At 32.9% G+C, this 17440-nt stretch overlaps 1 protein-coding gene across 1 annotated transcript in view; it reads left to right on the top strand.

Moving 5' to 3' along the window:
* LOC138329835 (uncharacterized) overlaps positions 1 to 17440 on the top strand; it is a 150913-nt gene that overhangs the window by 25034 nt on the left and 108439 nt on the right. The window contains exons 2-4 of the mRNA XM_069277126.1: positions 7796 to 8483; positions 9993 to 10055; positions 14252 to 14282. Of these exons, the coding sequence (XP_069133227.1) occupies positions 7813 to 8483; positions 9993 to 10055; positions 14252 to 14282 (765 nt within the window). The 5' untranslated portion in view covers positions 7796 to 7812. The remainder of the gene's footprint in view (positions 1 to 7795; positions 8484 to 9992; positions 10056 to 14251; positions 14283 to 17440) is intronic.

Genomic DNA, 17440 nt, shown 5'->3' with positions numbered 1-17440 from the left:
GATATATGTTCAAAGATTTAAATGGTCGATGTTAAGTGATTAAATAGATTATGTTAAATACGCGCTTTAAGATTTAGGCAGTGTTAATGCTCCTTGTCAACTATAATTAATCCCTATATGAACTCTAAAATGCACCATTGATTATAACAAATAGTTCCTTGTACCATTAAACATATTGTAAAACTGAAAGACTTAATAGGAAATCGGGCCGAAACGGGCATGATCAGAAATGGAAATAGTCATCTAAATGATAATATGTAATATATTTAAATGAGAGTTTGAAATTTCAAGACCGTACATGATTATGTATTATAAAGCTGGTCATTTATTATATCATTTAAAGACAGATTACTTTTGATTGATAATACTTGTAACAAAGACAGGAAAATGACCTTAAGGAAACATCCTAATTAAACCTGAGAATCGTGAATTGGTCCATCCCACTGATATTCCGCGATATCTTTTAATATCATCGTGTTGAAAATCAACCACCGTCAATAAATGAAAAACAATACAAAAAAATCTTATATTTTAATCTCGCCGGTACAATTAACGATTATGTTTATAAACTGAATGTCGTACTCCATCAAGAATATTTTGCATATGTTTCGGTTTTGTGTATTTTGTTGTAGATACATGTGAAATATGAATAAATGTGTTTCCAATTATGAATATAAATATATCGTATGTGAATAAAACAATAGCTCACATAACTAGGCAGAAACAGCTTTTATTTAGATGAAATCATAATTCGACAGAAACAGCTTTTATTTAGATGAAATCATAATTCGGCAGAAACGACTTGTATTCCGATAGATTTGCACATAATTTGTGCAGAAATGGACTTTCTGTAGTACTGTCAAAATTGAACATACCATGTACATGATCTCACATCTCAAATGTAGTTTCAGATTTTATTTGAACACGACCGGGCTATGTTTGAGTAGGATCGGTCTTTAATTTGAAAGGATATCACTTAAACCATGTATCAATGAAACAGAGGTAGATATATAGCAGAACCACTTATCATCGGTTAGTTTGATGAATCAAGAAACGATAATTAAATTATTAAAAAGTATTTTAAATTATTAAAGTTGATCCATGAAGGCTTTGTCATGCATTTCTTGCATATTTTCAGAATGTGTTTCACTAGTTTTTGATACACTTAGTTTGCTAGGACAATCTGTAAACACCTAATGATACAAACTACAAACACATGACATTATCAATAGTTTTTCCTTCTATGTGTATGTTACATTAGCTTGACACGACACATCTTCTCAATGTTGTTTGATGTAGTATAATGATGAAGACAGGACAAATAGTTTTTGTTTTACAAAATGCACAGACCGAAGCCGAGTATAATATTAAATTTGGAATATATTTTTACAGACAATGTCTTTTATTATTTTATTGTATTTAATTATCATGATAAAGAGCACAGCGACAAGGGAAACCTGTACTTGAAACCTTAATATATCTAGTCTTTACGGTTTATAAAAAAACAGAGAGTTGGTTTATGCTACTAGTAATAAGTAATCGCATGCTTGATAATTGTATAATATATCAATGTATTTCTAAAATAACTTCTATTTGTATTGATGCATTTTCAAATCTCATGTGTTACAGTTTCCTGATTACATTCAGATTGTAAACATACATCATGTTTGTCAGTTTATGATATCTTCGACAGCATTTCATTTCCAACGGAATGTACAAAATACGTTGTTTTGAGAATTGTTATGAACCTCGTCGATATCATACACGATAAGCGCGCGCATAACAAACAGTGATGTATCACTGTTTCAAACCGAAATCTAGATGCAAACTGCTTTCATAGATGGCATTTGTTATAGCCTATTATCAAACTTGAGTCAAATTCTAATCCTGCAGGCCGTCGAAAGGATATACGGTCAGTGTTATATACACATACAAAACCGTAAACGTAGGTGTCACATAGCAGTGCAGTAAAACAGTCATATGTGTGCAAAAACTGTTACATTGTGTATCATATACTGACTGGAATCGACGATGTACCCTTGATACATAACGATGATTTATCATTATTTATGTATGTGTTAGATCAAATACGATGCTCCATCCCACGATCTGTGCTACACGTAAACGATTTCTGTCAAAATAACCATGAATAGTTTATTACATTAGTATGATTAGTATTTACTTATTGTCAGAATCAAAACAATTGTCACAGTTGGTTAATTGCGATATAAGTATTCTGTGTCCATTGCCTTGAATATATCCCATTTTGAATAACATCCCGTTTAGATTCGTGCTTTGTAATATCATTTAACCCGATATTTATTTCCTGTGTCAGGCGCAGAACATATCTATTAAAAAACAGATGGCGGCAAAACATAATGCAATGTTGTTTCTGGTGATTAACACACAGTGGTTTTGATAAGTCAGAATGTAAATACATGTAACTACTCGTATTTACCAACTTCTGTATTTGAGTCTTGCACACCAAACACCAAACCAAAACATTTAAAGAAAATGGTCCGGAAGAGCAAGATTTATCTGAACATATTCATTTATTTGCTATATGATATATGTTCAAAGATTTTAATGGTCGATGTTAAGTGCCTTATTAACAGCTTTAACAATAACAGAATAATGATTTTGCTAAAAGCTGGATCATCCGGAAGAAACACATCGACTTACTGTTCAATATCTGCAACAATTGTGCTCCGACCCACCAAGCCAGGAGAAAGGTGTTATGTCAGAATACCTTTACCGATTGGCCACTCTATCCTCATTCAGAAATATAGAAAAGTTTATTGCATATTGTGTCATTCAAAGTGTATTGTGGTGCGATTATGCTTATACATCTATCACTACAATATTATGAATGTGTAGTTTGATCAAATAAAAATCTACATACATGCCTATAACATACTAGTCAGGAACCTTATGAACCACCTATTCAACTTATTTCATTATAGTGTTTGTATACGTATATAGTTCACACCAATTATACCTTGCGGTCGATATATTTAAGGATTAACTTGAATACATTGTTTATGTTACAGAAATATAAAATAAATATATACTTTTAGGAAATAAACCGCGAAGTGTTGTGTTATATCTCCATAACATAAAAAAATATATATTCAAATTAATCCTTATAATTCAATTTACTAAAGACAATATCTTCATTTGGAGACTCGTTTTTCTATGGAATCATTACGCCTTTATGTAAATCAGAAGCGATGTTACAAACAGCGCCGCGGTTTTTTTTTTCCTTTATGGGCTGATAAAGTAAATGGAAATGGAAATTCTTTGTTACAAACAAAATTAGATTATATATAATATATAATTTATATATGACTTTCACTTCATATATTTTTACATACATATTGCTTTGTTACTTCAGCAAAAATAGTAATTATCAAAGTTGGAACATGTCACGTCTTTGTGGCTGGATTTTAAAGAAAAGGCCAATGACCAATCACTCATGCAAACTTCGATCTGCAATAATTTTGGCTAATATCTGTCAATTTCGCCAATGGTATAACTGATTTATCGAACAAGTATATAACAATCGATTTTAACTCAAAAATTGCTATTTGTTACTTGACTTTAAACAATACCGTATTGAAACATTTTACACAAACCCATGTCATATAATTGAGAAAGGATATACTATAATATTTAACTTGCTTTGCTTTATGTGATATACTAAATAAGTCTGAGAACAAACGTTTATATACGCAGGCTGAAATAGAGTTAAACATTTGATTTGAGATTAAATTGTGTTATTTTTTGTATGCAATAAACTTTAAAACGAAGCACTGGAATGATGTCAGCTGTTCGCGGAAACATCAATAACGTTATTGTACCACACATAAAGCATGTGTACGATCAATAAGAACCATTATCAGTATGGCGTGTTTTAATACAATATCGTTCACGCTCGAATAATGGCCACGTATCGATTACAATATACACGTATACGATATGTTTAGTTTAATTCAAGAGACAATGACGTTCTATGTTCATTGTTCTACCTCATGTAGGCATGTGTTAACACAGCTTTTAATAATTTACGGGTAATGGTCTAAAATGAAACGGACCATTAGCATAAGGGGTATATAATACCACGGGAAATGGTTTAAAATTATATGGACCATTAACATAAAAGTTATACGATACTATGGAGAATGATCAATAATTACACAAACCATAAACATAGAGTGTACACGATACTACGGACAATGGTTTACAATTACACAGACCAGGAACATAGAGTGTATACGATACTACAGGCAATGGTTTACAATTACACAGACCAGGAACATAGAGAGTTTACGATACTACGGGCAATGATATATAATTACATGGATCATTTACATAGAGGGTATACGACACCACGGCAATGATCTATAATTACATGGACCATTCAAATAGAAGGTATACGAATAGTCTACCATTACACCGACCATTAACATAAAGGGAGCTCGATACTAATAACAATGATATATAATTACATGGGCCATTTACATAGAGTGTGTACGTTACTACGAATAATGATATATACTTACATGGACCATTTACGTTGAAGGTATACGATACTACGGGCAATGATCTATAATTACATGGACCATTAGGTAGCAGTGTGCAGTTAGACTGAATGGCCATGGGTGATATTTTTATTAAGCAGAAAGCCCCTGTTTTATTATATGCATGGAAAATTTAAAAAAATGTATATGTGCTAAAATTGGTGAATTCAATCTCGAGACTTATATGCAGGCTTCACATTTGCATAAAGAAATTCAACAAAATGGGTTCGAGATTAATGGTTAAGGGGGTATCCGAATGTGCGTCTAAGACGGAAAAACTCAATTCTGTAGCAGCAGAAATTAATAGCCGCGGTACGAGGTAAGATTGCTCAAAAGTTAATAATATACATATGTCGAAATAGGCTCAGTTCCGCTATCACGACAGTAATGCTTGGTTTTAAACTGTATTCAAGAAACAAATTTCTAGTAGAGGGGGTGTAATTTTGGGTTGAAAATGCCATTTTTTTTGCAATTTTTCAAAGAAAAAAATTGGTTACCATGGTTTTTACAGGCTCATAAAACAACAAAATGCAGACCTCTCCAAAATGAACTCTGCATGACAATTGCAAATGTTGTGTAGATTAAACATATATATACTTTTATATAGGTGTTATTTAAGGTTAAAAAGCTGTGTGTACATGATTAAAGCCTGCACATTATTTTGCTGAATTTTTCAAATCTACTGTACACTGCTACCTTAACATAGAGGATATACGATACTACGGGCAATGATCTATAATTACATTGACCATTTACATAGAGTGTATACGATACTACGGGATATGATCTTTAATAACATGGACCATTTACAGGGTATACGTATAGTCTACCATTACACCGACCATTAACATAGAGGGATCTCGATACTACGGGCAATGATTTATAATTACATGAATCATTAACGTAGAGGGTATACGAATGGTCTACCATTACACCGACCATTAACATAGAGGGAGCTTTAAATTTAAACAAATTCACTATATACCGATCTAATCCCTTTAACAGATTGCTAACGGAGTGCTAAATACATAGTAGCCTCAATCTTGACGATTTTAAATGTATCTGGAGTATATCGTCAACCATATTCGTAATCATACACGTATATGTCCAAACATATTTTTATAGGTATTGTACTTGGCTCTTCATAATTTTATTACTGACTTATGTTTGTAATGTTAAAGGTAGGTTTCGCCCAATAAAATCTAAAGACTACGAAATTGAAATTTATCCTGTACATAGATATAATCTTCAGATCATTTTTAATGCATACCGCGAACTATATGGGTGATCAGTTGCCTAGCTTGACCAGGAAAATACTCCTCTAAAAATAGAGTGATGTCAAGCTTTACATAGAAAATGACGTATTTTTTTCCAAAACGAGGCCTCATCAACAAACTGAAGCGTGCAACAAAAAGTCAGATAGCAGTGACAGTCTTGTCACGGTATGTTCAATAAAAAAATAACAACAACAAATCGAAATGTGATGGACTGTTTATATGTATCATATCATCTAAAACACTTCATGTTACTTACATACGCTCGCTAGCTTAGTACATCAAACATATATCTAGTAAGTCTGTCGCTGTATGTGCGCTGGCATATGTGTTGAAATTTAACTCACCACGTGCAACAGAATCCGGACAATTTCCGCTTGAGACGTGGCTTCTGTTTCTTCTTTTGCTACATGTCATCTATGAATTTCATTCCCTAGAGATTTCATAGGGTGCTTTACCGATTCCATTCTAATTTCCTCGTCTTTTTTGCCGATTCAGATACATTTTTTTTCTCACACGCTTTCGTTCAGCCATTTTGTTTACTTTTAGTGCGTAACAATGCGCATGCGCGAAACTTCGATAACACAATATATCGCAGCTTCACTTGCATACTATTCTGTCCGGATGACAATCGCAATAAATCAAGGATTTTCTTAAATTTTGTATTCAAGACACATTTATTTAATCTCATACACATACAAATATTAAATTGAGGTATGTTTGATACGTTTTTTTCATCTTTTCTTCCGTTTATCGGATTTTACACAAAAAAATTTATTTGGTTAGGCAAAACCTACCTTTAATTCATGTGCGAATACATCGTAGAGTATGTGTTTTGGCATCGGTCTGTAGTATAGTCTGCAAATCTAAGACAATTAATGATGCTGCATGATAAGATTTATGTTAATAGTACTTCCCTATGAGTATGTATAGCCAATATGGTTATTATTATCATTGCGCCAAAACAGGTACATATACGAGTGTGTGTGATATTTAGTAATCTACTGAACTATACATTGTACCGTCTAACAAATCGAATTGTAATTGTGCTAGTAATTAAGTAGAGGTATGGGCAATTTATTACTGTGTACACTATATGAATAATAACGTTAAGATCACTTATGCTTATCCTCTCGACATCTGCACCCACAACCCGATTATGCATTTAAACTACTTGTACGCACTTTGTTCTCTTCTCTCCTACCTCGCCCCTCACCCTACTACCCATCTCTACCACAAATGTAATATATTCAATCCGAGCATGAAACGCTACTTTTCACTTACTGTTATATGTAAGTGTTACTTAAATGCCTGATTGTCTAAGTTCCTATCGTGTTCGGGTTGGTCTGTTTTATTACTGCATTACTTCCCGTGTCAAAAGTAACTTATGTTTAAACGACACTATTTACATAATTATATCTATTGTTTTTAATCCTAACACATGGTATGTACTTTCACCTATTTTATCTCCTAAATAATATTACTCGTGTCACTTACCATGTCCCAGTTGAAGTTCTGGATGTTGCCCTAAACACACTGGTGTTGTTATGTGTAATTGCGATGTCGAGGATATCATTATTACATTATAGCTTCAAATTATCAAAGAAAGTAAAAAGAAAAACATCTTTTTTTTTGCATCATGATTACTGTTTCCCAATTTGACAAAATATTATTATATACTTATAACTAGAAAACGGGCGTATGACTTTAATTAACTTGTTATTTATTCAGAAAATTGTAAAAAACAAAAGTTATCTTAACTATATCCATTTGATGCTTTCGTCTCTGACACCATCGAGTAATCAGAAACACCTTGCATTAGTACATCGCTATAATGGCCCTGTTAGAAAAGACAAATAAATATATAGTTTTTATTGTTTATTGAAATTATAGCAATTTATCTGCTTCATTTGATTCATATTTTCTCTTTTGTAATCACAGATTCAAACAAAACAATTATGTCTAAAATTCAAGCCCAAGTGTCCACTGGAATCCGCTGTCAAAGTCACTCGACAGAAGATGCCATGTTCATCTGTGTTAACGTCGGATGCAATGAAAAGCTTGTCTGTAAACGATGTTTCACAAAGTCGGGTGATCATTTCGGACATGAAATTGATTTATTGGACGACCATGTTGAAACATTTAAGAATAGAATAAGAGATACTAAGTCGGTTACAAGGGATAATGTTCTTGTTCCCTTACGGGCAGAAGCCAAGAAGGTTGAAGACAAACTAAAGGGATTCGATCCGTTTACAGCAACTTTAAACAAACACATCGAGGACAGAGGCGAGAAAATTATCAATAAGACCAAACAGTTGGTTATCGATTTCAAGCAAAAATGTAGCCAAATAAGAAAATCAACTCGCCAGGGATTGGAACAATACCGCAAAGGACTTTTGGCAAGGATAAGCGAGGCCGAGGCTGACCTGACTGCATTTGAGAGGTGTCTGTCAGATAATTGCAATGCGGACATTGCAATTGTAGCTACAACAGGATTATCGAAGCAGTATGAAGACGTCGAATACCCAGCTAACATCCAGGAGGTGTCATTCAAAGCAAGTGAGAAGGCTCTGAATGATCTGGAAAGTCTTCTTGGGACTCTTCAGGTTGAGAAGGGGGGAAGGAATAGGTATGTATCATTTTACAGGTAATTGATATGTTGAATTATGTTAAATTCGCACCTCTCTTATGCATTTTAGGTCATCTGAACCGAAGGGTATGATTGAGCATCTTTCAAAATCTTTCAACGAGTCACAAACTTATCGGGGACTTCTAGCGTCAACTAATGATGACCGTTTAGAATCATGTACCTCTTGTTTATCTTTATATATTTAAATTTGGAACATTTAGGCTCTGCAATAATGTATTAACATTGATAAAAATATAACATTAAAATATATCCATACAGATGTAAAGAGGTGGTTCAACTGAAAATGTAAATATATGACAAATGCATACATGTCTGTATAAGTTTACACCCTGTATGCAATTTCACAAACTATCAAAAAAGTTCCAATATGATGGTTACTTATTAATAAATGGTCTTACATAAAGTGATCTGCTAGAATTTTTTTCCTTAATATTTTATTACATCAGCCTCCACTTTGAATGTTTAATGTAAGACATATAAACGGTATGTGTTAATAATAAATATTCTATGATTATCCACTATTCTTATTGGTAGAAAGATGATCACGTGGTGTTTGATATATAGGATATATACTCGTTGTGTCGAAATTGCGCTTATGAATGGTGTACAAGTGGTACCGTCATCTGACCATTGGTCTCCTAAATTAGCACGTACACCAGATAATCATTTTGACATTTGTTAAAAAAAAACATAATTATCTAATATAAAATATAAGGACCTTTTCATTCGGTCCATATGCTGTTGTACCGTCCTGGTAGATTCTACAATAATGACGTCTTGCTACACCAGCGTACATTATTCGATTTTACCAAAGCACCATAAATGTTTAACCCAAACATGGTATATATGTTAAGTTAAAACCACCCTAAGTATATACAACGTTACTACACTTATAATAACAATAATATTGCTTCATTAGAATCATTTTGAAAATAAATGGCATAAAAGTTTAGTATAAATAAAGTATATCCTTGATGTGTTCTTGGCAGATCAAGCAGAGATACCTCTTCATTGTATCTAACATCAATTTATCAAGGTTACCATGACAAACATATTGCAAATCTACTATTAATAATAACTTGAACGCAATGTCATTTTGGAGAGGTGATATATGGTATGATAATGTAGCAATTATTTCTGCGAATGTAGCAAAATAAATGTCCCTCGACCCGTTAAACAATATCAAGCCTATATATGTTTCAATTAGCTGATAGTCGTTCTATTATCACAAGATACAATTGTAATACAAACGTATTCTGTTACTCCCTAAGCTGACATCGACATCCAAATATTCTCAAAAGTTTATAGCAAATCGATTGACAGAAACTGAATTCCATCCATATATGAAATACAACGCATATTACGTTTCAAATGTTTAATTCAAAAGGCTAAATATAAAGATGCACAGCCTAACTAACAATAACGGTATAGTGTCCGATGTTGTGCCGATGGAATTTAATAATAAAGACGTTTTATGCTTCATTCTAGGATCAGAGCATTGGGAGCTAAAGTACAGATGCCACAGGCAGAAGCAAGGGTTCCAGCTAGAAGGTGAGCCACACATATACACTGTATAACAATTCCATAAAGTTTACAAGCCAACAATAAGAACATATTTAATTACAATAAACGTATAATATTCATTATATTATTCTCTATAAATGTATTTAAAGATGCATGAGATGTTTGTGAAAATATCCAGGTTATTTTTTCCTGAAACATAAACATAATGGTTTGGTGAAACTTGATACTTCGAACTTCTATATCTCGATCATACCTATAATCTTTGTATCGTTTTACAGTAGTCATGTCCCCATAAATATACAGTTAAATACAAACTTTACGTGGACACTTGATTTAATCAAGAATAAATTGTAGCTCACATTGCCTGATATTTTAATTTTTTATACCTACATACAGAGAAGAATGAACAATACTTGTATGCCAGCGATATGTGTAGAATATCGTAGAATGTTCAATTCACCATTAATCAATATTTGTCTGTATTACCGCAGTGTGGTAATGACACAGGAACTAGGTACCCCCTGAAGTGAGAGTGAGAAAATCAGGATTTGAACAGAGCTAAGATTGTCGCTTTTATCTGCATTTTAAAAAGTTTTTGGATAGTGATGTTTGGTACATGTGTGTCCGAATATATCAGCCACACAATGATACATAAATGGGTGTCGCAAAAAAATTAACATGTACCACAGCAAGGGAGGTACCGACGTAAATCGCCTGTCGTTAGAACAGATGCTGGAAAAAAACTTTCCCATAAATACATGATTTAGTACCACATTACTTTATTATGATATATACGGGTAGATTTACAAGAAAAAATACTTCTCAGCGCCATCTATTAATGTTACGGGAGCAATGTAAAATATCGGTGGTGTACGGCTCATAGGTGATATTTTGATTGCCGGATGTACGGCTCATAGCAAACGAGGTGTACGACTTATAGTGACCTCGATATTGGTAATTATCATAAATATAATAAATGAGGTGTAAAATTATATAGATCATGTTTGTTTGATGATTATACATATATTTTTCAGTCAGATGACATATAACGTCAGTTAATTTAGAACAAATTTCCCGACAATACGTACATTTGTATTTAGATACGTCTCCATCTGGATGTCTTAACTTTGCATGTACATTTGTATTTCTGTCACAGAAAATTGTGATTGGCTGGATCTTTTTCACCAGAATTGCATGATATGTATTTTTTAAAAGTTGCTGATGAGGTGATGATCTAGTCGCTTCACCAAGGTCATTCCACGTACATGCTGATAAGAATGTATGAAAGAAGATTTAGTTAGAAAAAAGTCTGTGAAAAGGAAATTTATAATTGCTGTCCGTTCTTAAAGGCCCACTACCTATTTTTTCAATTTGTAAAATTGGAATGTAAAACGAGATTGATAGTCGCAAAAGTTATTAACTAACTGTTGATACTACACTTATCATCATCTTTTTATCAAAATTTTGAGTAAAATGAATGAAATGATAATTTTCATAACGCGGGTCGTCATATGTTTCCCGCCGTTGTCCTAAATACTGCATGATAAATGGATATTATTGCGCAAGTTGGCAAAACCTCGAAATGAATCTCCACACTCATCATATAACACGCAGGGGATTTTGCATATGTTTGGTGTTGTTACCTCATTTTAGGCCTTCGATATGTAGTTTCTTATATTATTTATGTTTTTTAAGAAACTTTTAAATTTTGCTAAGGAAATGTATACGTAGTGGGCCTTTAAAGCATAGTTAAAAGTATCAGCGACTTTTGGAGGAAGAAGTGAATAGAGAAAATTTGGTGCTAAATTATCCTCGATTTTGTTGACTTAACTGTAAGTTTTCTACATTTGCGTCTCTTAGAAAGTGTCACCAGGCCCTTTTCGGGTGGCCAAGTAATTACGATGTCCCGACATATTAGGCCACGAAAAAAATATGGGTTTAGGGTTACCCGACCGAACCTATTTTTTTTCTTCACTTTTCTACGAAAAAAAAAGGCGGGATTTAGACCTCAGACTCCGGTTCCGGTCATTATTTTAGAGTGAAATACATTAAAAAGAAATCCTTCCGACCTTTTTTTTTACCAATGTAACCCTAAACAGACTTTTTCTTCAGAGCTCTCCACCTCTGGGATGCGGGTTCGGATCCCATGAGGGGCAATTGCCAGGTATTGACGGTTGGTCGATGTTTTTTTCTCCTGGTAATCCAGCTTTCCTCCACCGACAAACCTGGCACGTCCTTAAATCGCCCTGGGTGTTCATAGGGCATTAAACTAATAAAATCAAAACCAAACATTTCCGAAAATAATGCTGCATCAGTTACATATGAAAAAACAGTAATAATTCTTCCGGCTTCACGTTGAGGTATTTCTAAGCATTTTATTTATAATTTTTAAAATATCTTTTCCATGTGCAATAAACTGCAAATAACTAAATACTTTAATTCTTATTCACATTCAGTATCGCTATCGCTTCATTATCCTCACAACTATCATATATATCATCATCATGATTTTCATCATCATCATCATCCTCATCATTATCTTTATTTCTAACCTTGACAATGGATCAGATATCAAAAAATATATTTCTTAGTAGTCAAACGTATTATCACAATTTCGTGAATATTGAATATAATTAGATCTACAAACGATAACCTATTTGTGTGTGGGAAGTGCGTTTTGTACGTGTCTTTATGTTGCAATGCACTGATTATGAGAAACAAACAAACCCCAATTGTATGCATGATTGTACTGTTATTAACACTAATAATGTAATAATGATACATGATATGCATTATTTCAAGTCTTGAATAGTTATCCTTTTAGTTTTCATCATTTCATCACTGAAAAGATATATAATATTAACTATAGGCCGTACAACTCCCTTTTATAATGTAAATATGTACCGTACACCTCTCGAGATAAACATTTGCTATGAGCCGTACACCTCCTTCGCTATTTGCCGTACATCATTGCGATTTGGACAAGCCTTTTGATTAAATGAAACGGGTTGAGAAGTATTTTTCTCATGAATCTACCCTTATATATCATAATAGGGTAATGTAGTACTAAAATATATATTCATGGTCGATGGAAGTTCTTTTCCAGCATCTGTTCTAACGACAGGCGATTTACGTCTGACCTCCCTTGGTATGGTGGCATGTTTATATCTGTCAAGTTTGTTTGCGACTTTTCTCGAAAACCATTTATATATCATTGTGTGGCTGATATATTCGGAAACACGTGTACTAAACGTCAGTATGCAAAAAACATCTCAAAATGCAGATAAAAGCGACAATTTTGCCTTTGTTCAAATCCTGATTTTTTTCACACTCTCGCTGCAGGGGGTACCTAGCGCCGGTGACATTAACACAAGATGATTATGGTCGTTATATTTCATGAATCGTCTCAAAGGTGTGATCAAGAGGTTGATAAAATCCGTGATACTGATAAAAGAATAAGTCTTAATTAAAGTAAAATATATTCTACATAATTGAAATACAAATAATCTTCAATATTTCAAGAATCAAGACAACATTACATTTAAAGAATGTAAGTTAATGTTCTAGTAATAATGGTTTCTAAAACAAAGTTACCATTTAAGATCAATATTTAAATGAAAATGTCCAACTTCACACCAGTTGACAATTAAAACAAAAGTAAATATGATATGCTTTGTAAGTGGACAAAATACCCAATGCTGAAATATTGTACCAAGTTGTTCATGTGGAAGGAAGGAGAAATGTTGATGATATACTGGTTGTTAACCAACTTTCTAATACACTGTAACAGTTACGATTGTTCAAGCTAAACCTATGTATAACTGAGCTTACATAGAAATGCGTGTCTTTCCAGGCTTCGTCCTATATAAAAGTTCTTTGGAAAATACAAACATGTAAATTTGATCTACGTCCTTATTAAAGGCGTTTTTTTTAAAGTTAATGTGTCGGTATTGTCAGTTCTATAATAAATCATTATCATGACCGTCCGTTCGCAAACATTAAAGTTGACATCTTCAAATCACTAGAATTAATTCATCTTGATCTATAAAAGACAAGTTTACAAATTTTTACCACTGTAACCTAGACGTCATATATTGTTATTATGTAATGGGAATCGGCTGTTCGTGTATAATAATTACTGAATAAACTGTAATTCGGTCAATCGGCTTATTCTGTCTGGCGATAAAGAAATGTAGATAATATTACGTTTATTATCATTGCAGAAGTATGCCGCAGGAAGATACACGGCCACAGGTAGGCTTAATAGGATAATGAAACACCTGTTTTGCTTTACATTTCTTTAATGATGGAAATTCTATTAAAATCAATATATAAGAGGTGTTTACAAACTTAAAGAAAGAAAATCACTGTTATATTGGTTTAATTTGCTTTATTGTTGTACGTTAATCGAAAAATGTCCTTGGATAAGAAAGTAATTAAATATAAAAGAAACTTGAAAATAGTGTTTTGTCTTATGAACAGTCGTTTATTATTGTATTATAAAACTATTATATTGGATTCAGTTATCTCGTATTGATGCTTCCTTTATGTTCTGATGTCGATTTGGCTATGTTCGTAACATGTTGCTATATAAATGTAGATATTGTAATTTCCAGTTTCCATGTTAATTATGGTTAACATATTGTACCCAATATGACCATATATCGATACATATACACAAACATTTGTCAATTTGTCAAATGAATCACATTGGTAGACGTCTTACGATTTCAATCAGAGCGTTTTCTTTACTACACATGTCCTCACATAAGCACGTGACCATTGCGAGCGACTATATTAGGACTTAGTCGGCAACTATGTCCAGAACATCCCGCTTTTGTATTCATATCGTGGTCGTAGTCAAAACGCCCAGCTGTGATGACGATTGACATAGAAATGGAAATCTATCAGCACAGCCTGATGTTTTTCGCTATATCCGTTTGGTGTTTTTTTAATGTCATACCAATTTTAAATGAAGGAAAATCGATTAAAACAACGAAAAGCAAATATGTGCTTCTGTGTTAGAGAGTTAAGCGACACCGAAGAACCGTATTTAGTGTGGTGCCATCGGAATATGTCAATTCTTACATTATATACCAATGTATAACAACGTTTAACTTGCACGAATATACTAATGAGCGACGAAAGGAAATGCAATATTAACCCATACACGAGTCAGAAAAGTAAAATTATCCAATTGTAGTAATGCAATTGTGATTTTCATGTTATACAAATGCTATATAAATATAAAGATGCATATACATGTCTTTCATGTCGTGATATATAATTTAACTGTCGATTATTTTATTCACAGAAAACCTGTCCTGAGTGTCAGGTAAGTACCGATGTTTATCTTCTGTCGGTAGGGACATTTTGTTTTATTTATATGGTGGTCAGAGAACAGGAATATTAACTGCTTAATTGATAACGGTTAGATTATTTAGGTTATAGTATATCGTTAATGGCTCAGTGGCGTTGATACATCAGATGTTTACGTGAATCATTTTGACAGGATCCAATCATTGTAACAGATAAGACTAGTTTTTAGATATCCCAACTAACCCATCTGAATCTATATGGGGATTTGTTGTTGTCTTATTCTCGCTAAATCAATCATTTTTATGTTACAGCACAAGGGGAATGACTTCATAGTAAGTATCCTATGTTATCAAATTGTCAGTCATATACAATAGTGAATCTTTTACTGAGACGTTAAACTAGTATTAATAGAGAAATGTCATTGAACATACACGTCTAAATAACGTATGTTCTTTCTCAGGAATTATCATAGTATTAAACGGACATAGCAGTATCATAAATCATCGAGCGGATACCAATTATATATCTATATCAAAATCGTATCACTTATTGTTAGAATATCACCAGTAACATATCCGTGATTAGATGACACTATTAATCAAGACTATGCAAGTATTATCAACAACTCAATGTTTTTATTAACCGCAAACATAATAATGGTGTAAACAAAGTACATAACAGTTGCAATTTGCCAAAAAGTAGTGTACAAGCTAATCCAGTTGATATACATAGATAATCCTTATAAATTATTTTCAAACTTATAACGTTAGCATATCAAGGATTCGGTGACACTTACATTAATATAAGTATAATAACGTACCACCTTACCTTTTGTATTACATACTTTCACATGAAGCTACAATCGAAACATAAAATAGTTATATCAGAGACGACAGTTATCTGATGAGTATTACCAAGCTTTATATTGTATGACTGGATAAGAAGGATAGGGATATTCTACCGGAGGGTCACAAAATGTAGTAAACCCTTAGGCTTACCGAGGGTTTTGCAACATTTTGTGATCCCGGGGGTAGAATATCTCTATCCGCCATATCAGCTTATGAAAGAGTATTTTTCTTTCATATCTCTACATTTTACTGCAAGTTTACAACTATAATATCCAGCCATTTTGAAATTAATTCGAAGAAATCCACGACTGGAAGTCAATGTTCTATACATGAAAAATTACGTGATATTTTCAACACAAATTCCGTTGTTTGCATCTTTTAGAGTAAAACCAGTCAATTTTGTGAAAAAAAAGGTTAATATTTTACCGAGGATAGAGTGATTATGTTGACGCTGTGACGTCACGAGGCTTTATTGCATTGGTAGCCATGCAATACAGCCTCAAACGACATTGGTGTATAGCCCTAGACCAGCCAGTATTACACCCGTAGGTATGAAAGAATATATGTTAAGTCTGTATCACTTAAAGTTATGTTAACATTAGTAATGTGTTGTAGGTAAACACGCTAAACCAAAGTTTAGTGAGATGCAATTTCACTATCTTAGCTTAAGATAAGGTATTAAGCCGAATTTACTACAGAGATCATAAATGTTTTTATCTATGTCTGCTAGCTGATCCGATGTCATGGTTGTTAAAGGACACGAGACTAATATTATAGAAGAAATTATAATGGGTAATATAGCTGTATCATTAAACTAAATATTGACAAAATATTTAAAATTACCAAAAGCATAAATAAGAATGGATTGATTGAAAAATAACCTCATAATTAGCAGCATTCTGTTGAGATCAATACTTGCTGTTCAAAATATACACACCGTAGCCCAACATAAAATTAGATATCAGAAAACGAAATAAACGTATTGATACTCCATAGAATAAAACAAAATTAAATGACCTCTACGTGAAATAAAAAATAATAAAAGTGCGAAACGTTTACGTAGATGAATATGTACCCCATTCTTAAAAATCCCAGGTGCTAAGTGATACAGACATAACCGATGTTAACATAACATATACCAATATGATTATAGATAAAGAACAGTTACAATAACAGTAAAATTGCATGTTGATAAAATTGAACCAAATACTTAAAAAAATGATGATAGTGTTCTGACTCCAGCAT

This window comes from Argopecten irradians, chromosome 8 (genome assembly GCF_041381155.1).
Source record: "Argopecten irradians isolate NY chromosome 8, Ai_NY, whole genome shotgun sequence".
NCBI classification, from domain to species: domain Eukaryota; kingdom Metazoa; phylum Mollusca; class Bivalvia; order Pectinida; family Pectinidae; genus Argopecten; species Argopecten irradians.
The sequence above is the reverse complement of the archived record's forward strand: the minus strand, read 5'-3'. Positions and strand labels throughout refer to the sequence as shown.